The 22856-nt window shown below is 58.8% G+C and overlaps 1 protein-coding gene across 1 annotated transcript; it reads left to right on the plus strand.

Annotated features, from left to right (window-relative positions):
- Nucleotides 1–852: 852 nt before the first annotated feature.
- Nucleotides 853–14897, plus strand: LOC122173377 (immunoglobulin superfamily member 1-like). The gene is made up of 9 exons (XM_065570953.1): nt 853–883; nt 994–1029; nt 2155–2445; nt 3172–3510; nt 6444–6734; nt 10898–11174; nt 13288–13544; nt 14494–14521; nt 14696–14897. Exons 1-9 carry the CDS (start codon nt 853–855, stop codon nt 14895–14897), a joined length of 1752 nt encoding a protein of 583 aa, XP_065427025.1.
- The last annotated feature ends 7959 nt before the right edge of the window (nt 14898–22856 follow it).

Here is a 22856-nt window from a genome sequence, read left to right on the forward strand (position 1 = left end):
CCACTAGACCCCAGTCCCCTCCCAGAGCCAAATTATATTACAGGGTCGCTGCTGGGAACTCAGGTTTACGCTGAGTTTCCCAGGCAGTAGCAGAAAGACCAAGTGAGCGATGGCTCTGGACACACTTCCCCTTTTTACGCATTTTTTGGCTGCTGTATTAGCAACGCAGGATCTAAATTTATCCCTCCCCGTCTGATCACGGGGACCAGAAACCATAACCCCCCCACACCCCTCTGCCCCTCTTTCCTGTCTGTCTCACACCACTGAGCTAAGAATAGCTTCTGTAGTGACACTATCTGGGAAGGAGGTTGGCCAGGTCCCTCCACCCTCATGCTCTAGGGTGGGTGCTGGGCCCAGCAGGTCAGGAAGGAATCTCTGTTCCGCTCCATGAGAGAGGGTCACTCCATGGGGGGCACTGTGTGCGTGGGGTGCCCTCCTCTGCTCTGAGCTGCTGCTCAGGGAGGCTAGACAGGCCTTTTGGGAAAGGTCAGGACAGCCTGGGCACCTCTTGGTGCCTCCTGAGAGTCCCACGTTCCCAGCTGGTCCCCAGAATGGGCAGCTCCCATGTGGGGCTAGGAGGTGATGGGGGGGGGGGGAACAGGCAGCTGCAGGAGGGGAAGTGGTTTGCTGGGTGTTGCAGGGATCTGGCTTTGCTCTGACAGCGGTAGATTTGGGCTGGAGATTGCAGAGAAACCATTTGATGGGAAGAAAGGGGCTGAGCGCATCACGGGCTTCCTGGGGCTGCAGCCCCCGGCACAGTTCCTCATTCCGCTCACACTCGGGCCTCAGACTCAGTGGAGCTCAGCACTGGGGTGTTGGTGACAGTGCTGAGGGGTCCCCCACTGCCCCGTCATGGTGTCTGCTCTCACCGTCCTCCTCCTCGGTGAGTATCGGAGACAGCCAGGGCATGTGTCCATAAGGGGGGATCTGAGCCCAGGGTGTAGGATCCAGTTGCTCTGGGATCTGATCCCTAATGACCCGTCTTCTTTCCAGGCTGCTGGCTGGCTCGGCAGAGCGGGGTCTCGGGACGTGAGTATCTGTGGGGAATGGGACAGTTGGGGGAATTTCCACATTAAGGACGAGGACGTGGGTGGGGGTTGGACGTGCAGATCGCCCAAAGGGATGATCCTCTCAGACCGCTGATCCATTCCACATGCAGAGCTGGGGACTGAGACCTCGCCCCACTCATTACAGGGATGGGCACCACACAGGGTGAATTCACCTGCACTCAAAGCTCTGGCCCCCCAGGAAATACAGAGTGAAGGCACCAGCCACCCTGCAGCACCCCCACACTGTGCCCGGGGAGCTGGCAGGAGCCCGGGGAACGGGTCAGGTAGAGCAGGGCTGTAAGACGTGGACACACAGAGGGACTGGAGCAAGGCACCGTTGTGTCTCACCCTCGGCTTGCTGCACACGCGCGTGTCACTGCTTTGTTCGTGGGTCCGGCTCAGCCCGGCCCGGCGTTCGGAACGTCCCCTGAACAGCTTTGGGAATATCCCGTCCCCAGAGGGGCCCCCGGCACCATGCAGAGCGGAGCTAAATCCCCAGCGGCTGGGAGCGGTTCGGGGAAGAGCAGAGCCAGAGTTTGAACCCCAGGGGTGGGCAGGAAAATATTAGAACAACCGGGGGATTTTGCAAAGGTGTCTTTTCGGCGTCTTTGCTCAAAGGACTCAGATTTGTCCCACGAACCCCACCCCCGGCAGTTCTGTGCATACAGCACATTGCCGGACAATTGGAGTAAATGTGGTTTTTAGAATATTTTAAAGAATAATCCATGTTCAGCCCAACACCAGCAGAGCTGCAGCTCTGCTACAATGTTAGACAAACAGGAGGGTGATTCTGATCTTGGCCCCTGGGGTCAATCCAGAGTCACCCCTGACTGCAGTGGGGGCAGGGCTGGGTTCTGATCTGCAGTCACTCCTGACCCACAGAGCGGGAGAGCTGAATTCACTCTGGATAACTAAAGGAATCAGAGACTGGAAATCTCTTTTCCGCTCTGCTGTGTATCACCCCGGCTGTGAGCTGCGGGGCCAGGCCTGTACCCCAGGGATGGGCGGAGGGTAAAACATTGCAGTGACAGACTGCCGGAGGATTGAATGAGATGAACGCGGTTTGTGTCACCCTCACTTACTGCCTGTTTGTTTGTGAATCCAGAGGGGTCCTACCCCAAACCCTCCATCTCCGTCAGCCCCGGTGGGGTGATCCCCATGGGGGGAAAAGTCACCATCCGGTGTCGGAATCAGCACCTGGGCATGAGGTTCTTCCTCTACAAGGCTGGAGATGGGAACTATCTGACTTACACAGACCCTGCTGGCTCTGAGGCTGAATTTCCCATCACCAGCGCCAGACCTGAACACGGTGGCAGCTACACCTGTCGTTATAGCAACAGATCAGTACGAGCTGCCTACTCGGAGCCCAGCGACCCCGTGCAGATCATTGTAGCAGGTGAGGGGCCCAGTCTGGCACCTCGGCTCCCAGCCCCACACCCAGCTAGATCCACGGGGGGTTCACACCGATGGGCCACTCAGAGCCAGGCTCTGCCCTGAGCCCTGGGCCCAGCAGAGGGGACGCCCAGCTGGGGAGTGGGGACAGAGTCACTGGGGGGTTCCCAGCCTGGGGGAGCAGCCTTCTACGCTGCACATGGTCTGACACTGCCCTGGTCACCGCGGTGTCGGGCGCCTGCCAGTCGAGCATTAAGCCATGTGGCCCCATCTGTCACGGGCAGGTCGTTCTCTCGTCCTCTCCCCGGGGAAGGTCTGTGCCCACTGTGGAGGGTCTGGTCTAGGGCAGTTTGGGCGGGGGGTCAATGGCAGTGCTACCCCAGGTCAATAATGGAGCAGGCCGGCCGGGGCAGGGCGAATGGCCTTGGAGCCAGAGGTGGGGAGGTTTGCAGGTCCCTTAGCTGCTGGGGGAGCCCGTTCTGCAGCTGGGCCCGGCCCCAGAGGAAGTTCTGTCCCCTGCCCAGATGAGCGTGACCCTGATTTCGGCTAGCCCAGAGGCAGAGTGCCGTCACCCTGGGGTCACCCTAGAGCTGTGGGCTGTTGTCTGGTGATCTAGGAGGGAATCTCTGTCTGGGGGCTCCTGGGGCTGGCTGGGGCTGGGGCTGGCCAGGGAGGCCGGGGCTGGGTGGGTGCATGGGTCTGGCTCTTGCAACCTGTCTCCTGTGCGCAGATCCCAGCTTACCCAGACCCTCCATCTCTCTGAGGCTCACTGGGGTCACCGCCCCAGGGGCAGACGCCACCATCCGGTGTCAGGGGCAGCGCCGGGACGTGAGGTTCTTCCTGCACAAGGCTGGAGACCTGAACCCGCAGCGACACATGGACACTGCTGGGGACAGGGCCGAGTTCCGCATCCCCACCGTGGGCCGACAGAACGGAGGGAGGTACAGCTGCAGCTACCGGCCCCGATCAGAGCCCTTCATCTCCTCGCAGCCCAGCGACTCCGTGCAGCTGGTGGTAGCAGGTAAGGGGCCCAGCTTGGCGTCCCTGTTCCCATCCCCACTGTCATGGAGTGTGGGGGGACACAAGCCCCGCACCCCCGGCTTCCTGCGATTCACCATGACTCTCAGCCAGCCAGTAAAGCAGAAGGTTTATTTAGACGACAGGAACACAGTCCAAGACAGGTCTTGCAGGCACAGACAACAGGACCCCCTCAGATAGGTCCATCTTGGGGTCCCAGGGCACCACAGCCCCCTTGGGGGTCAGAGCCCCATCTGCCTCCCAGCCCTTCCACCAGCCAGCCCTGAAATTCCCGCCCCAGCCTTTGTTCAGTTTTCTGGGCAAAGGTGTCACCTGGCCTCTAACCTCTTCCAGGGTTCGCATGTTACATGCTCAGGTATTCTCCCTCGGCCAGTCTCCCATCCCCCAATGCAGACTATCCTAGCCACACTCCCCTGCCTTCCCAGCCAACACTTCCCTCTTAGCATTCAAAGACCCCATTAAGAACAGTCCCAGTTCGTCACACCCACACACAGCTGAACCCTCAGTGGGTCTTGGCTCCGATGGGACGCTCAGAGCCAGGCTCTGCCTTGAGCCCTGGGCCCTGCAGAGGGGAAACCCAGCCGGGGAGCGGGGACGGAGTCACCGGGGCAGGGCCAGCTCCAGGCACCAGCGAAGGAAGCAGGTGCTTGGGGCAGCACGTCCAGGTCTTTGGCAGCAATTCGGCAGCGGATCCCTCAGTCCCTCTCTTCCTCTTTGTGCCTCCAAAGAGGAAGAGAGGGAGCGAAGGACCTGCCGCTGAAGTGCCACTGAAGAATGATGCGACGTGATTGAGCTGCCGCCGAAGTGCCGCCGATCGGCTTTATATATATATTTTTCCGCTTCGCCGCTTGGGGTGGCAAAAAAGCTGGAGCCAGTCCTGACTGGGGGGTTCCCCAGCTGGAGGAGCAGCAGCCATTGGCGGTTCAGGGCTGAGGAAGGAGGGATCCCTGCCCCTAAGTTCCCTCTAAGCTGCCGTGGCCAGGGAGAGGCACCTCTCCCCGGGGCCCCGGGCTGCTGCAGTGAGAGAGGGCTGGGGAGAGTCCTCTCTTCCCGCCACAGTCCTGGTGCATCCTGCACCTCAAACCCCTCATCTCCAGCCCCACCCCACAGCCCCCACCACCAGCTGGAGCCCTCACCCCCCCTCCGCACCCCAAGCCCTGAACCCCCTCCTGTAACCTGGAGCCCTCACCCCCATGCACTCAAACCCTCTGCCCCAGCCCTGAGCCCCCTCCCCCACACCAAACCCCCGTCAGCCCCACCCTCGCCACACATCATCTCTATATGCACATAACAAAATTCATTCCGCAAATTCATTCAGCAGCTTGTGGAGATTCAGGGCCGAGGGAGGGGGAATCAATGCACACAGGGGGAGCTGCAAAGCAGGGGCTTTTCCCAGGGGGAGGCTCCCCCAGCTCCTCCCGCTCTGGGGATGCACAAAGGAGTCAGGCCCAGGGGCTGCCCAGCCAGCCCCGCCCCCCGCCTGTGACTGCATTCCAGGGCTGGCTGTGTGATGCCCACCCGGGCTGGGGGCTGTCGGGTTAAAGAGCAGTGGGAGCTGCACATGTTGGCTGCTCAGAAGCAGCCTGGAAACAACAGCTGTGGGGAGACCCCCAAGGATTCCCGGGCAGCGGAAGTGGGGGGGGAGCTCAAGCCTGGGGGGTATATTTTTGTGGTGCGAGCTGTGTCATGGAAGGGGCCAGGCAGAGAGCTGTCAGGGAGAAAGTCCTGTTGTGAAGGGACAGAGATGGCAGGAACAGGAGGAAGTAGACAGAGGAAAGAGAGGAATGAGGGGAAAGTTAAAGGAAGAACCAGGCAGTGAAACAGGAAGGGAAAAGAGTGGCTAAGTACCTAAGCCATTGTTAGAAAACCACAAAAGAAGTAAAGCACGAATGAAACATGAAACGTCATGGAAACCAGCTGTGAGCAAAGTGAAAAGGGCTTAAGAAATGAGGAGGAAGTGAGTTGTAGTGACAGTAAAGCAAATAATACGGACAAAACGTCCACCCAGCACCTTCAGGTGCAGCAACAGGAAGGGAGAAGTTGTCCGAGAGCAAAGGGACTCTAGATAAAGCAATGGAGGGACAGTTGTTCGATTGAGAAGCCGACCCATCGCCTGGAGAAATAGCTGCAGGTATCTGAGCTGGAACTCAGAGCAGCAAACAGAGACGGCGCAAGGGGATGGCTCAAGATGCAACAAACCAGCCTAAGAACAGAGAAGCCGCGAAGGGACCGTAGAGCGGTGGGTTCTGGCCTGGTGCCTTGGACGTTCTAACGCCAGATCCTGGTGCTCCAGGAATGTAAATTGTTGCCCAGGAAGTGGGTTGAATTCAGCCAATTTTAGTTACTGTCCAGGCGAGCTCAGCAATAGTTCCCAGTGTGACCCTACCCAGCAGTTCCTGCTACACCAGCGAACTCTGATTCACTTGTGATCATTCCCCACTCAACTGGTTTCTCATTCCCCAGCTGATGGAGATAAAACGCAATTGGCCTCTAGGTCCCCTCGGCCTCTCCTTGCCCTGCCCCAGCCACCCCTCCACGGGCTCCTTGCAGATGGATCCGTGCCATTCCCCTGCTGAGGGGTGGGGGACCCCGTGTCTCTTGTGTCGCTAGCCCAGCTCTCTCGGTCTTGGATTTGGGGGAAAAGCATCCAGGAGACCCTCTCCCTGCAGGCTCCTGTGTCAGCCTCGTCACTGGGGCCGGGCTGTGGGGATGGGGCGCAGTGACTGTGCCGGGGTCTGTGTCTCACGGCCTTAGGGTGACCAGATGAGAGGAAGAAAATATCGGAACACATGCGGTGGGGTCCGACGGTGGAGAAAAAAACCACCAGTGTTGCTGGCGGAGCAAAAAATTGCATCCCTACCAAAGATCGGTCGGGATGCGGGACAAACACCTAAATATCGGGATGCTCCCGATTTTATCAGGACATCTGGTCACCCTACATGGCCTGTCTCCTCCTACCTGCAGAGCCCAGCAACCCCAAACCCAACATCTCCATGCGCCCCAGTGGGCGGGTCACCTTGTGGGGAGCCGTGACCATCCGGTGTGAGTGTCGGTGTGCGGGAACGAGGGTCCTTCTGAGTAAAGCTGGAGACCCAAATGCACAGCGCTCAATGGACTCCGTGGGGGACGTGGTTGAGTTTCCCATCCGCAACGTGAGCCGGGGAGACGTCGGGAGCTACAGCTGCCGATATAGAACCAAGTGGGACCCGCCCGTCTGGTCAGAGCCCAGCGACCCCGTGGAGCTGATGGTAACAGGTGAGGGGCCCAGATCCTCGTCCCCGTTCCCAGCCCCACACCCAGCCGGACTCTCAGCACATGTTGACTCCGATGGGACACTCAGAGCCAGGCTCTGCCCTGAGTCCTGGGCCCAGCAGAGGGGACATCCAGATGGGGAGTGGGGACAGAGTCACTGGGGGGTTCCCAGACAGGGGGCAGCAGCAGCCGCTGGACTCTCAGGGACGATGGCTGGGTGCTCGGTGCCCTCCCTCCAACATCCCAGCTGACACTTGTTTTCATCCCACAGAGGAAACCGTCCCATCTGGGACCCAGCAAACGGATCCCCCCACGACGGAGCCGGAGGGAGAAGGTGAGCGAGAAAATCAAACAATTCATCCCCCAGGGAACAGGGCTCCCCGCTCAGATGCCCATGGGGCCATTTGGAGGGGGATGGTCCCTGCAGACAGACCTGATGGGTTCAATTATTCTATTGAGAGTGATGGATAGATCCATGGGGACAGACAGCCACGGGTCAGTGGGAATGGGGGTCCTTGGGAACATAGGGCGGTGGACAGAAGGGAGCACATCTGGTCAAGGATAGAAAGATGGACTAAGACCTTGTCTACATGAAAACTGGACCCAAAATGACGAATCCCGTGTGGTTCCCAACCCCCAGTGGTAATCTCAGAGCGAGTCTGGGCTGTCGGTATTAGCGCCCCCTGGTTTGATACAGCCCCGGTTGGCAGACAAGCTCCCCTGTAGCTCTATAGACACAGGGACGTTCCTCCTCCGAAATAAGAACAGCGGCGCCCAGACCTCCTGTCACGGACTCACAGATCGTGCCCACTTTTAGTGCGACAGCCCTTCTCGGGGGTCCACTCTCTCTCGGGGTCAGGCCCCTCCACCTCCTGGATCCGCACCTCTCTGAGCCTTAGCACGTCTGTCTCTGCCGTGGGCCCCCTCATGGAGTCCACTCGCTCTGGACCCCCGGGGCCTCCACCCCCGAAAGGGTTGATGCCACCCTGTTCTCTAGACCGGAGTGATTCTCAGCCAGCATGAAACAGGAGGATTTATTGAGACTTGAACACAGCACAGGAAACTCTCAGGGCCTCAGGCCTGGCCTCCCTCAGCCCAGCACATCGCAGTCTCCCTGCATCCAGGTGGGCTCTGCCTGCTTCCCCTCTCCAGCCCAGAGCCCCCCTGCTTCCCAGCTGGGCATCTGATATCACCGGCCCCAAGCCCTGCCTCTGTCCATTGTCTTCTCCCCAGGTAAACAGGGTTGTAAACCGGGGCCTCCTCTCCTCGCTTCTGTCCTCTGGCTGGAACCGGCTGGTTAGGTCACTGGGTCCTCACTCTGCAGCCCATTGTCCGCCCACTGGAGAGAACCGGCTGCGTCTCCTCAGCTGGGCCTCAGGGTCACCAGGTTGCCAGGTCACCGGTCACTGGGGTATCCATCCTCCCGGCCATCGGCTGGGTCCCCAAGTCCTCTCTCCGGTCCTCTGCAAAATACACTCCCTCTCCCCTCACCTCGTTAAACCAGTAACACCCAGGGAAACTGAGTCCCACCTCCTCTGCATGCAAACCATTGAAACTCCACAGAAAACAAGAAAGCCCCCCCACTTCGTCACATCTCCGCAGTGACTCCAGGTGTGAATGGCACCTGGCTGGGGCAGGGACCATCTCTGTGTCGTGTGTCTGTACAGCTCCGTGCACACGGGGGAGCTGGCCCATGACGGGGGCTCCTGGTAATTAATACTAGTCAGTAATGATTTTGGTTCTAGTTTCCGTGAAGCCAGGCAGGGGCTGTATCTGCACTCAGGGTTTCACTGGGCCGATCCTCCCCGTTCTGGGATGCCAGGGGCACTGAGCTGGCCTGAATCCCTGGGTCCCGTCTCCTCCCCAGGGACGCCGGCTCAGCCCAGGGAAGAGCCGCCATTGCTGGTTGCGGAGGCGGGGGGGTGGGGGGGAATGTCCCTGTATATATAAATACAGATACCAGAGCACCAGCTTTCTCACGCTGCTGCCCCAGCCCCTGACAGATGCTGTTTCTATTCCCACAGGGGAAACCAACCCAACTCAGCCGGGAACAGCACTAGCTCCCACCCTCCCAGGCACCGTGGGGCCAGGTACTCAGGCTGGTGGGGGAATCACCATCGAACCACCTCTGCAACCAGGTTTGTGTAGCCTAAAGAGATGCCCCCGGGGGGATCCACGAAATGCTGACTGGGTGGGATGGGGGCAGATCCTCACAGCGAATGCCCCATCTGAACCCCCCCGGACTCATTTCATATGTGGGGGGTGTCACTGGGCAGATGCCAGTTTGGCTTTGTGGGGGCAGGGCCTGGGAGAGCTTCCCCCCAATGCACAGCTCCACCCTGTGGGCCCCACAAACTGGGTTTCTGTGCTACCCACCAGCACCACAAAGCCACTTGTGTGGGGCACAGCTCGGTGTATATCCCCCTGGGAGAACAGGGCCGGGACGGAGAGCCGGGGATAATGATCCCATGTATCCTGTCTGTCTGCCTGAGTCCGCAGACAGCCCGGGGGAACGGCTCAGAAGCAGGGGTGCTGCCCAGAGGGGTGTCAACTCTGGAACCTACCAACCAAGATAGACACCGTGTTAACTCTGTAACCTACCAATTCCATGTGACACAGTTAACTCTGAATATTAATGATGGCCATTGCTACACCACATGGGGCCTGACAACAGGTCTTTCTATCCCAAAATCTCGCCAAGCCAGGAATTTCTCCCCATTGACCACCATCTTCCGCTCTCACTGGAGGTTTGACAAGCCTGAGCCCAGGAGAGGACATGCAGACATATATGCTGGGGGCAGCAGTGGGAGCCAATCTGCCACCCCACCCATCTGGCTAAACAGCTCTATGGCCTTGGGACCCAGAAAGGGGGCTAGATGCCGGAGACTTTCCACACGGCCCGCCTGGTTCCAATTGCCAGCCTTCCCAAAGGCCGCAAGACAGGCACCTCTATCTCCCCCCTCCTTAACCTGGGGCAGCAATTTAGTGTCGAGGTTCCCTGTGGAATTGGCACCCCAGGGTCCATCCCCGTTCACCCCTGGACGGGTCCCTCTGCCTCTCAGCTCCGCCATCGCCAGCTCATCTCCTGCTGTTCTGTCTCCTGCCTTCCCTGTCTCTCCTGGTCCTCTGCCTCCTTCAATCTCCGCTCCAATTCCATACGTCTCAGATCCACCTACTGGGAGGCCAGTGGAAACCCCCTGCTGGTCAGGGACATGGGTCTAGGGGACGCCCGGCTGGTCCCAGCCTCTCTCGCAGCCCCGTGGGCCAGGAACCGGCTCAGAGCGATCGTCCTCTTCCAACTGAGCAACCAGCTGTGCCTTGGTGAGCTTTCCAACGCGCAGCCGTCTCTCTGCACAGCTCTGCAATGTCCTTTTTCCGGAGATGGTTATAGGCCATCTCCACACTGTTCCCAAGTGGTCACGGACTCACAGGCCTATGTTCTCTCAGTTCCCCAAGGTCCCCGGGAAAAACCCCTTCTGTGCGACAGCCCTTCTCGGGGGTCACAATCTCTCTCGGGGGCTAAGCCATAGGGTTCTCTGCCTCCAGGAACAGAACATCTCTGAGCCTTCAGCACACCTGTCTGTGTCGTGGGCCCTCTCAGGGAGTCCACTCACTCTGGACCCCCGGGGCCTCCACTGCCAGAGGGAATAATGCCCCCTGTTCTCTAGACCTGAGTGACTTTCAGCCAGCGTAACACAGGAGGGTTTATTGAATGTCTGAACAAAGCACAGGAAACTCTCAGGGCCTCAGGCCTGGACTCCCTCAGCACAGCACATCCAAGTCTCTCACACCTCCAGGTAGCCTCTGCTTGCTCTCCCCTGACAGCCCAGAACCCCCTCCTTCGAGCTGGGCATCCTATATCACCTCCCCCAAGCCCCGCCTCTGTCCATTGTCTTCTGTCCAGGTAAACAGGGTCGCCTGGGCTTCCTCTCCTCTAAGCCGTCCTTTGAACCAGCTGGTCAGGTCACCGGGGTTCTCTCCTCTTATCCATCCTTTGTTCAACACTGGCTAGAACCGGCAGACTGCCAAGCTGGGGTGGGGGGCTTTTTATCTCCAGGTTGCCAGAAGATAGGGTTCCCCATCTCCAGGCCATTGTTTGCGGGTTCCAGCTGCCAGGTGACCATGCCAGGGTCTGTGTCTCAAGGCCTGTGTCCACCTACCTGCAGAGCCCAGCTACCCGAAACCCTTCATCTCCCTGCACCCCAGTGGGCCGGTCGTCCTGGGGGGAGCCGTGACTGTCCGGTGTGAGTGTCAGTGTGCGGGAACGAGGGTTCTGCTCAGTAAAACTGGAGACCCAGACATACGGCGCTCAATGGACTCCGCGGGGGACGTGGTTGAGTTTCCCATCCGCAACGTGAGCCAGGGAGACAGCGGGAGCTACAGCTGCCAATATAGCACCAAGTGGGATCCGCCCATCTGGTCAGAGCCCAGCGACCCCGTGGAGTTGGTGGTAACAGGTGAGGGGTCCAGCTCCATGTCCCTGTTCCGAGCCCCACACCCAGCCGGACTCTCAGCAGGTCTTGGCCCCGATGGGACACTCAGAGCCAGGCTCTGGGCCCAGCAGAGGGGATGCCTAGATGGGGAGCAGGGACAAAGTCACTGGGGGATTCCCCAGCCAGGGGGCAGCAGCAGCCGCTGGAGTTTCAGGCCGATGGCTGGGTGCTCGATTCCTTCCCTCCTGCATCCCAGCCGACACTCGTTTTCATCCCACAGAGGAAACCGACCCAGCTGGGACCCAGCAAACGGATCTGCCCCCGACGGAGTCAGAGGGAGAAGGTGAGCAAGAAAATCGAACAATTCATCCCCCAGGGAACAGGGCTCCCCGCTCAGACGCCCACGGGGCCATTTGGAGGGGGATGGTCCCTGCAGACAGAACTGTTGGGTTCAGTTCTTCTATAGAGAGGGTGATGGATAGATCCATGGGGACGGCTGGCCACAGGTCAGTGGGAATGTGGGTCCTTGGGAACGTAGGCGGTAGACAGATGGGAGCACATCTGATGACGGATAGAAAGATGGACTAAGACCTTGTCTACATGAAAACTGGACCCAAAATGACGAATCCCGTGTGGTTCCCAACCCCCACTGGTGATCTCAGAGCGACTCTGGGCTGTCGGAATTAGCGCCCCCTGGTTTGATACAGCCCCGGTTGGCAGACAAGCTCCCCTGTTGTAGCTGTATAGACACAGGGACGTTCCTCCTTCGACACAGGGACAGCCGCGCCCAGACATCCTCCGCAGTGACTCCAGGTGTGAATGGCACCTGGCTGGGGCAGGGACCGTCTCTGTGTCGTGTGTCTGTACAGCTCCGAGCACACGGGGGAACTGGCTCATGACAGGGGCTCCTGGTAATTAATACTAGTCAGTAATGATTTTGGTTCTGGTTTCCGTGGAGCCAGGCAGGGGCTGTATCTGCGCTAAGGGTCTCGCTGGGCCGATCCTCCCCATTCTGGGATCCCGGGGCGCTGAGCCGGCCCAAATCCCTGAGTCAGCCCGGCGAAGAGCCACCATTGCCGGTTGGGGGGAGGAGAGGTTCCCTGTATAAGTAACCAGAGACACCAGGGCTCCAGCTTTCTCAGCCCTGCGCCTCGCCCCTGACAGAAGATGGTTCTATTCCCACAGGGGGAACCGACCCGACTCATCTGGGAGTGATGCCGACCCCCAGCCACCCAGGCAGCGCAGGACCAGGTACCGAGTCTGGGGGCAGGAAATCACCATCAAACCCCCCCCCCCGAAACAGGTTTGGGCAGCCCAAAGAGCTGCCCCCGGGGGAGCCACGAAGGGCTGGGTGGGTGGGACGGGGGCAGATCCCCCAGCAAATGCCCCATCTGAAACTCCCCCGACTCATTTCATATGCGGGGGGGTGTCACTGGGCAGATGCCAGATTGGCCTGGGAGAGCTTCCCCCAAACAAACAGCCTCACCTTGGGGGCCCCACAAACCGGGGAGCTGTGCTCCCCACTGGCATCACAAAGCCACCCATGTAGGGCACAAGTTCAAGAGAGTCATCCCTGGAAGAATGGAGCTGGGAACAGAGAGCCGGGGATAATGGTCCCATGTATCCCTGTGTCAGCAGAGGGCCGGGGGAATAGCTCAGAAGCAGGGCTGCCTCGTCCCATGGGTGCTGTCCAGCAGGGCCTAACCCTGGAACCTACCAACCCAGTTAGACATGGTGTTAACCCTTGAACCCGCCGATTCAGAGTGACGCCTTGTTGAGGCTGGAACCTAATGATGGCAGTCACAATGGCAGAACCATTACATCTTCCACTGCTGATCACTTCAGTGGGGCATGGTTCTCCCAACGATCTCAAAGCCCCCTCCCCAGCCAGAATCCCTCTCCCACTGCCATCCCCCCACCCACATGATTCCTACGCAGAAATGAGCTGAAGCTGCTTGGAAATTCCCAGGACAGGGGGCGGCGTGCGGCGGGGAGCAGGCTGCAGGGTCTAGGCCTAGCTGGCTTCACAGGGTACATGGAGTCTGAGGTACATCTCGCCCCTGCCCCAACCCCACTATAGTTTTGTGCCATTGTGAGTGAACCCCCTGACCACTATTACCCAGAATCCCATCTGCTCCTGCCCCCCACCCCAGCCCCATAGAATGTTCTGCTGTGGGTCCCTGGGTCCTCGAGGGGGAGGGGCTGGCGCAGCAGGTAATGAACCAGACACTCATGGCCTGGTGCTGCTTCCCAGGGGGATCAGAACCGCCGGCACCTCTGGTTCTGACCCGCACCATGATCGTCGGGATGAGCATGGCAACCGCCAGCCTCCTCCTCTTCCTCCTTGTGGCCTTCGTCTGCTACAGAAGATCTGGAGGAAGTGAGTGCCCCGCCCAGCGAGGGAAGGGTTAAACCCACTGCTAAGCCGGGCTGGGAAGGGTCATGGCTTGGATGGTGTACAAGGGTTAGCTAGGGCTCGACCCTCTCCGGGGCGGTGGGGAGCCACACCGGCTCACTACATACCGTTGTCGTTCGGGGGAATTAGTCTGTCCGTGGGGGTCTCCCTCGGCAGCCCTTTTGGTAACTGAAATAAACACCGTAAGCCCAGGCCCTGGGTCAGGGCGGGACAACAATGAGTCATGGGCTCAGGCCCTCAGGCAGGGCTGAGCAATAACAATAGACCCAAGCCTCCTCAGGTCTGGGGGTAGGGGGAGACTGCCACCCGGGGGGGACGCAGGCCCTCCCACTCCACTGCATCCCAGCCCGGGGCCCTAACAGCGGCAGAAGACCCACTGCTGTCAGTGGGGATCCTGGCTGCAACACATTGACATGATCGGCAGGCCCTGCAGCTCCTCTGGGTAACGGGCACGGGGCAGGCCCAGCCAGTCCTGGTGGCCGCCTTGGGCCGCGGGGGTTTCCCAGTCGCAGGCAAGGCTAGAGACATCTGGCCTCTCGAGCAGCTGGGGCCTTAGTGAGCGCTGAGGGCGAGCCTTTATACTTCTGGATCTCCACCTGACGCTCCGAGGGGCGGGCTCAGAGCGCCCTAGCTCCGCCCACTCCAGCCTCTGGATGGGCTCTTTCCTCTCCGGGGCAGTGGGGAGCCACACCACCTCACTACAGATGGGAAATGGGAAAAGAAACCCAGGGGGTGGAGCAGGGGCCCAGGGTGAGAGCTGGCTCCAATTCCCCTGGGCAGCACTAGGGGGCGCTGTGCTGCAGAGGGTGGGGCGGGTGGCTCCATAGGGGGCGCTGTGGTACAGGGAGACGGGCAGGGCTGGTACACGGGATCCGGGTCGACTCATGGATGATTCTGCTTCGTGTCTCTGCAGGGCAAGGACCAGCCCCGAGACAGAGCAGGTGAGACCCCAGCTCCGCTCCCCACCCCTGATCTACCTGCCCCAAGATACAGGACTCCTGGGTTCTCTCCCTGGCTCAGGGAGAGGAGTGGGGTCTAGCGGGTTGTAGTGAGGGAGTGGGGCTGGGTGCCAGGACTCCTGGGTTCTGTTACTCTCTCTCTCTTTCTCCCCGTAGGGAGTCAGGGGCTGTGGCAGCTCTACCGTCCCAGCCCCAGGAGCCCTACCCTGGCGCCGGGGGACTCACCTGCACTGAGCTGGACGGCCAGGACCTGCAGGCCAAGCAGGGGGGCCCGGCCCCTACCCCCGAGCCTGTCGTGGACGCCACCATCAACGTGAGCTGGGGTGCAGATTTCCTACCACCCACCACCATAGCGTAAACCCAGGGGGAATCATTGGAGCGATGGGGCAGGGAGCGTGGGAAGCCAGAGGGTGACAGAGTGATTTCCCCCCCAAGAGAACGGGCTCATCTTATGACTACCCCATAACCCCCCTTCAGCGGGTGCCACCGTGCCCAGCCCCACGGGTGGGGCATAAGAGGGGCTCAGTGCTGGGAGGGAGAGGAGACGCTCCAAGGTGGCTGTTTATGTTATTTTGCATCCTGTTAATCTCCAGATTTGTAATGAACACAGAACCACAAACCAGCCCCCCCCCCCGGGCACCCCACAGCCCCCCTGTCCCCAGATTGTGTGAAACACCTGGGGGAGATGGGATCGCTCTGGGGTGGGGTGACAGCACCTGAGACACCAGCACAACATCCCCCTACCTCCAAACCCCCTGCCTCAGAATCCTCCCCTGAACTGCTCCCAGAACAACAGCTGTACCTCAGTATTGAACCCCCGGCCCCCGAGCACCAGCCCCTGCGGCACCAGCTCGAGGAGCTCCCCTGCGCTGGGCTCATTGGGCTTCCCTTGGAGCAGCCCCTGGAGGGCGCCGGGGTCCCACTCGCTGGCCCAGCCAGGCCGGTCTCTGCCCAGTGCCCTCAGTGGGGAGCGAGGCCATAACAGGCTCCAGCATGGGGACGGCCCCGCATGCGTCTGTGGTGAGCCGGAGGCACTGGGGGGGCCAGGCACTCAATAACTAACCCATTCCCGGACAGACTCCCAGCACTGGCCGCTCTCCCTCCTCCCTTTCCTTAAGGCCGGACACCCGGCATTTCACAGCCACGGTCACTCCACCCACCTGCCACCTGCCCCTTCCCAGCCAGCTCCTGCCTGGGGGTCCCATCGAGTCTAAACCAGCCGCCCCTAGTTACAGCCTCCCCCTCAGACACCCCATCCAGGGCCGCACTGGGCAGGGTGCGTTTGGCCCTAGCGCTTTCCCAACAGGCAGCTGGGTAGTTAAATCCCCCAGGACCCCCTCATCTCAGACAATTGCAGCCCCCCCAGCACCCCTAGACAGAGCCCTGGGCCCCTGTGTGTGGGGAAGCTGCATCTGGCCCTGGTGCTGGAATAACGGCATTTATTCTGTCTGTCTCCCTCTCTCTGCAGCATGATCTGTTCCCCTCCTCTTTCTGCAGCGGGGTCCCCCAGACGCTTTTCTCTCCCCCCTTTCTCCCTAAACTTCCCCCACCCTGTATTTCTATTGTATAAACCCCCAGAGCTTCCTTCTCCCCGCCCCCCAAATCTCCCCACCCCAGGGGGGCTGTGATACCGGAGCCTCCAAATGTCCCCTCGTGGTGGGTTCAGCCGATGAAGGTGAGTGAGAAGTTCAGGCAGCGTCACGAGAACCTGGATGAATGAACATTGAGGGGAAAGTTGGCAAGTCAGAAAGGCGGGATTAGTTCAACCCAAGCGGCCGCTGGACAGAACCCACGGGCCGGGCTGGGGCCCGCCTGGGACATGGGAGAATTGGGGGAGCAGAAATCTGTGACTCAAAATTGGGGTGTTAGAAACGAGGCCTCATTCGTGCATAAAATATTGCGGGGACGAGCTGTGCCGCCCACCACCTTTTGGGGCCTTAAAGAAAGAGACTCGCTTCACCGCTGTGGCTGCCATCTCCTGGGCCCCCCGGGCCATCTGGAACCTGTTCCGCGGAGACGTCCTGAGCAGAGCGGCCGGAGAGAGGGACCCCGATACCATCGCCTCTCCCCCGGCTGAACCCCCAACCCGAGAGGAAAAGGGGTCGGACTTTAACAGCAGCCACAGTGACGCCGGCTCCAGCCCAGCTCCGCTGGCTCCTCTGCCCCCAGGACAGTCACTAGCGTCTCTGGGGCCAGCAGGGAGACGCCCAAACCCGGGGGATTTTCCGGCTAGAGACTCGCTCCAGCGAACGGGGCCGGGGCTGGAACAAACCCCTCGTTTCACACGGCGCCTGCCACAGCTCCCCTGGTTACTGCCCTGCTGTGTCTGTAACAGGGGGTCCCAGGGGTCAATGGGGGGTTTGCCGTGGGGCTGAGCAGGATTCTGGACCCTGCCCCCAACTCGTGTTTCACCCTGTTCAGCGTGTGGCACAAGCTGGGGCGTGTTCGCACCTTGGGCCCTTTATTGCATCTCCATGAACACAACAGGGCGCACTGTGATTTAACTGCCTGCGCTTCTGGCCCCTCCCCCATGGGGGTATCTGGGGGGAGTCAGATGTGGGGAGCCGGGAGTTTGAGGGAAGTAGGTTGGGGGTGTCGGGAGCGGGGTTGAGGGCAGAGGGGCCGGGATGGGGGACAGGAGCTTGAGGGCAGACAGGTTCCCCCCAGTAGGTCAGAGCCAGGGGGCAGGATTGTTTGGGGGTCAAAGTGGGGGGATCCAGTGCTCCTGAGCGCCCCCTGGGCTGCCACTTCTACCCCCAGAAGCCTCCCCTCTCACTGCCCCGCTCATCCTCCCTCAGCTCCAGCCCCCTCAGCCTCTGTCTCCGAATCCTCAATCTCCCCACCACAGCTCCCCTGCCCCACAGGTCCTGCCCCATAATGACTCCCCACTCCACATTCACCCCTCCCCTCTCCTTGCCCGTCTAGGCAGTCCAGGTGGCCAGGATTATTCCCCCCCCCCCGGCTGAGGCATCGGCCATCTTAACCAGGGGGCAGCATGGCCGCCCTGCGAGTGCTGCAGGGGGCAAGGAGGCAGCCATGTTAACTGAGGGCAGGTGGGGGTCCCTTCCCTTGTAGAGCAGTAGGATATGGCAGCCATGGAAAGTGGTGGGGCAGTGAGGGGGGAATTGCTGGAGGTGCCGGGGGGCAGAATGGGGGAGGGGCCAGGAGGTTGATGGCACACAGTCTGTGGGGAGTCAGAACTGGGATGGGCCCAAGGGTGGTGAGGGTACAGGGCCTGTGGGGGCTGAAAAAGGGAGGGGCCGGGTGGTGGTGGGATATGGACTCGGGTGCAGAACAGGGGAGGGGCCAGGAGAGTGATGGGGCAGAGGCTGTAGGTTGCAGAATGGGGGAGGGGCTGGGGGGGTGAGGTCATGTTGCCAACAGTCCCGTATCACTAGGGACACCCCGTATTTACACAGGAAATTGCCTGTCCCGTGGCACGTCAGGCCGGGATTCCCGTTCTCCCGGATCTCAGTGCCGGCTGCGACCCGGTCGGTGTCTTCGCAGCCCGGCGGGTCGTGGGGGAGAACAGGCCGTTTGTTTTGTCACCGGCTCCAGCCGAGGGCACGTTGGTGCCTGTGAAGGAAACACCGGCACGGGAGCTGCGCGTGGGCTGTGCCCTGCCACTGGGAGCCCTGCCAACCTGGGCCTGCAAACAGAAGGGGTTCGGTGCCTAGCAGTTACATGAGGAGTCCTGGCTCCCAGCCCCCTCCTCTAACCTCTAGACCCCACTCCCCTGTCAGAGCCTGGAACAGAATCAAACCTTCCTGGTCCCCAGCTTCATATTGCCGCTAGCCAATGGCGTATAAACAAAGCCGGTGTCACGTCCCTCTCTAGGGGCCTGGCCACATAACCACTGACAGTGTCTCCTCCAGCTTGGGGGCAGATCTCTGCGGGGGCATTAGAAAGTACCTGCATCTCTCCTGGCTGGCAACCCTGTGACACAACACCCCATAGTCTTCATAGAAATATTGTTATAATATGATTATAGCATAACTAAGATGGTGTCTTATGCAACATGGGTCTAGTGAAGTATCATTGGAAAGATAATGATTTACTGACTACAATTATCCTATTTGTATTCATGGATCATTTTGAATCTAAAGTTAGGAATATTGACTATACATCTGTCCTGCAAAAGTATTTGCCCCTGGGGAACGCCCACCAGACAGAATGCAACCAGTCTGGGTGGCTCGCTGGGAACCAGTCAATGGACCATCAGGGAGAACAATAGGTCTTTGAAGATGCTAATCTCCCGCCTTCCTGAGAAGTTTCCTGGGATGGTCCAAACAACCTCTGACTCAAGGCTGCTTTGACCCTGAAGGGCCGTGTGATTAATGCACCTGGTTCAGGACTCCATGATGCAATACCAGTATTTTTCCACTGGGGTGGGGGGGAACCACATGGGAAAACAAAGGGTTCACGCCATATGTTAAACCTATTGAAGGCTGGGAAGTGAGATAATCAGGGTTCATTCTTCACTGAATCCCCACCCAGGATGACTGCTGAGAACATCTAAGAAACAAAGGCAAATGGGGGGTGGGGCAGAGAAGCACTGAGCCCGGCTGGGAAAGGTGTCTGGCCTGTGGAAGGAATACCTGGAGTTTTAAGCTGCAGGCAAGAGCAGTTTGCCTTCAAGAAACTCTGCAATCTGCTTAAAACAACATTTAGGGTGAGAAATTCCTGCTTGTAACCAGTTCCTTTAGTAGCTAAGCTCATATTGCATTGTGGTTTTATTTGCTGGGTGATCTGCTTTCATCTGTTGGCTATCCCTTATCATCACTTCAAATCTGTCTTTTGTAGCTAATAAATTTGTTTTTGTTTTCTTTAAAACTAATTTGTGGAATTTATAACTGGGGGGGCAAAAAGCTGTGCAGATCTTCCTCCCCATTGCGGGAGGGAGCGAATTTCATGTGCTCACTCTGTACAGTTTTCTTTGCAGCACAAGACAGTACAGTTTGGGGTTTACACTCCAGACGGGGTGTGCACTTGAATGCTGGGCAACTCTTGAGCTGAAGGCTTCCCACACCGAGCTGGTTTCAGTGTCTGTGTCTTTCTGCAGCTGGGTGTGTCCCTACCTGTGTGTGCTGGGGAAGGCTTGAGGGCCTGGCTCAGCAGGCCAGAGTAAGGAAGCCAAGGATGGTGGAACTGGTGTGCTCAGTGGTACCCCAGTACATCACATGGCACCCCGGAGGTGGGGGTGGAACCCGTCACAGACCCACGGTGGGCACGGGATGGAATTTCTCTTTCTCTGATTTTCTTTTGAACTTGGTTTATTTAACTCACATGCTGAGAAAAGACCCTTCGAACCAGGTGTTACAGTGTAAAGCCTTCGTCACTGCTGAGCTATGACGAAAGAAGGAGCAAACCCAGGGGTTTCCCATCACGCCCGCTCCTCACATGGTGCCACGGCTCCTGTCAGATGTGAGCAAGTTTACAGGCTGAGCAGGAAGGCTACAGAGTCAAACCCTCCAGAACCACAGTTAAGGATTCCTGAACACCCTTAACTCTACCCCCTTGTGCACATCCATTACGATGCCATCCTTTAATTTTGTGATCACGTATTGATTTTATCTTCATGGGTTGCCAGCTATGTTTGAACCCAGAATGCAAATAAGCAGGCGTGGGTAAATCCGCATGAAAATAGTCATCAGACGAAGATTGAAGACCAGATCCCATGGCTTCCTGGCTTCCAGCCTGGTGCACCTTTCCCCAGGCTTCAGAGTACATTGAGGGTGACCTGTCCTCCCTCCCCAGAAAGACACGGACAAACCGTGAGCTGCATGGCACTTGGCCAGGCTGATTGGCCCAGTGTTTCCTGGATTTTGCAGGGACCTCTGCTTACTTTGGTTGCACTAGATTTCACCTGCAGATTAGAGACAAGGTGTCATGGATGGAGGAATAGAAGAGACACCGTCGGCTTCTTGTAGCTGGAGCCACCAGCTGAGGTCCTTATTTGGGGCTTGGTGGAGCCTGACTCTGGGGTGTTGGTGGCAGTGCTGAGGGGCCCCCCACTGCCCCATCATAGTGTCTGCTCTCACTCCTCCTCGGTGAGTATCGGACACAGCCAGGACATGTGCCCCTGGGGGGGGATCTGAGACCCGGGTATGTGCCTATGGGGGAAGAACTGGATCCAGGGCATGTACCCATGGGGGGAGAACTGCGATCAGGGCATGTACCTATGGACGGGGGTGGGTGGGGGGAATCTGAGACCAGGGTGTGTGTCCTTGGGGAGTGGGGAGGATATGAGACCAGAGTGCGTGTCTGATACCAGGGTGTAGGATCCAGTTGCTCTGGGATCCGGCCCCTAATGAACCGTCTCCTTTAAAGGCTGCTCGCTGTCGGGTGGAGCAGGGTGTCTGGAAGTGAGTATCTGTGGGTCTGGGGAAACTTTATTGTTAAGGAGGGGGCAGGGAGAAGAGGAGAAGATCCCAGAACTTTCCCCTCAAAACTCAGTTCAACCTCCTTGTATTGACCATGGGGGACTGAGACCAGAACTCGCTGCTGTACCCATTGCAGTCAAGAGTGACTCTAGATTGACCCCCCGGGGAACTGAGATCAGAACCCAGCCCTGCCCCCATAGCGCTCAGGGGTGACTCCAGATTCACCCTGGGGGCTGAGATCAAAATCCAGCACTGCCCCCCGTGTGCTCAGGGGTGACTGGATTGACCGCTGGGGGCCGAGATCAGAACCCACCCCACAGGTTTTCCATGGATTCCTACTCCTGGGGGAATTCTGTGCCAAAAAAGTAAAAATTCTGCACACAATATTTGAAAATTCTGCATATTTTATTTGTCAAAATAACACAATATAATCCTGCCAGTTTCAATTATTTTGGTCATTTATTTCAAAATATCTGTCAGCGAGTATGTCTGTAACAATACAGAGAGAAAAAATGCTTGTAATTTTTTTTAAAATAGATTCCTTACTAGGCATATTAACACAGAACTTTGAATAATTCATTTAAATCACACAACAGAACTGTATTTCCTGCACCTCTCAGAAGCAGTAAAAACACGTTGCGGGAGTCAAGGGTAATGGAGGAGCTGCAGGAGAGGGAAGGAACCTGGGAGTGAAACTGGAGATTGTTGGGTGTGGGCGGTAGAAGGGGTTTTTGTGGGGGCGGGGAGATTGTTAGGGGGCTGGGAAGCCTCCCCCATACAGATCCTGGCTGACCTCAAGCCTCTCCCATTCAGTCAGGCACATCAGCCCCTGTCCCCATAACCCCCATCCCCATGTGTCCCTGCAGCCTCCTCCCCAATCCCCAGACTCAACGCTGTCACCCCACTAGCTCCTGAGCCCCAGTCTGTGACCCCCCAGCAGCCCTGGGTGCCCCTAACCTGGCTCTGCGGGCAGATGCTGTGATGAACTACTGCTCCTAGGGGAATTCTGCAGCACGGGGCAGGCAGAGAATTTTTTCTCCACAGAAAATACATTCTGCCCAGAAGTGCTGCAGTTCTGCCTCTGCCCACCAGGGGCCACTGTGGTGCCAGAACAGCGGGCTCCGTTCATGCTGCTGGCTGCTCTAGTGCCACACCGTCCTTTGGTGGGCAAAAGGCGGAACTGGAGCACGTCTTGTGCAGAATGTATTTTCTGCGGGGAAAAAACAAAATTATGCAGGACAGCTGAATTCTGCGACTGGCCTGGAGTTTCCAGGAATTATAGACTAATCATTAATTAAAGATGATGTCATCTGATGAAATCTCCAGGAATACAGGGAGCTACTAGCTGCCAATATAGCATCAAATCAGACCCGCCCATCTGGTTGCATTCCAGCGACCCCGTGGAGCTGGTGGTAGCAGGTGAGGGGCCCGGCTCAGCATGCCCGTTCCCAGCCCCACCCCCAGCCAGACCCACAGGGAGGCTCTGTGTTGATGGGATGCTCAGAGCCAGGCTCTGCCCTTAGCCCTGGGGCCCACTGGGGCTGGGGGGTTCCCCAGACAGGGGAGGGCAGCAGGCACTGGAGGTTCAGGGCTGACGGAGGGGGGATCCCTGCCCCCAGTAGGAGCTGCAGAGCAGGGGCCTTTCCCAGGAGGAAGCTCCCCCGACTGCCCCCGCTCTGGGGACACAAAGGTTGAGGGGATCCTGAGTTGGCATTGTCCCCAGCGCTGGGTCGGGTACATCAGCTGATTGGTACTTACGGGTCATGTAGATCTCTGCTCTGGGTCGTGGTTCTGTTTGGACCAGCTGTGGTGAGATCTCACCCCTAGGACATTCGGTGGGGAGAGATCCAAGCTCCCTGGGGCAAGGGACAGGTAGGTGGGGAGCAGTCCCAGGCTGGGGCAGTCAGGTGAGCAGGGCACATCCCTCCTGGCTG

Source organism: Chrysemys picta, chromosome 17, assembly GCF_011386835.1.
Source record: "Chrysemys picta bellii isolate R12L10 chromosome 17, ASM1138683v2, whole genome shotgun sequence".
Taxonomy (NCBI): domain Eukaryota; kingdom Metazoa; phylum Chordata; order Testudines; family Emydidae; genus Chrysemys; species Chrysemys picta.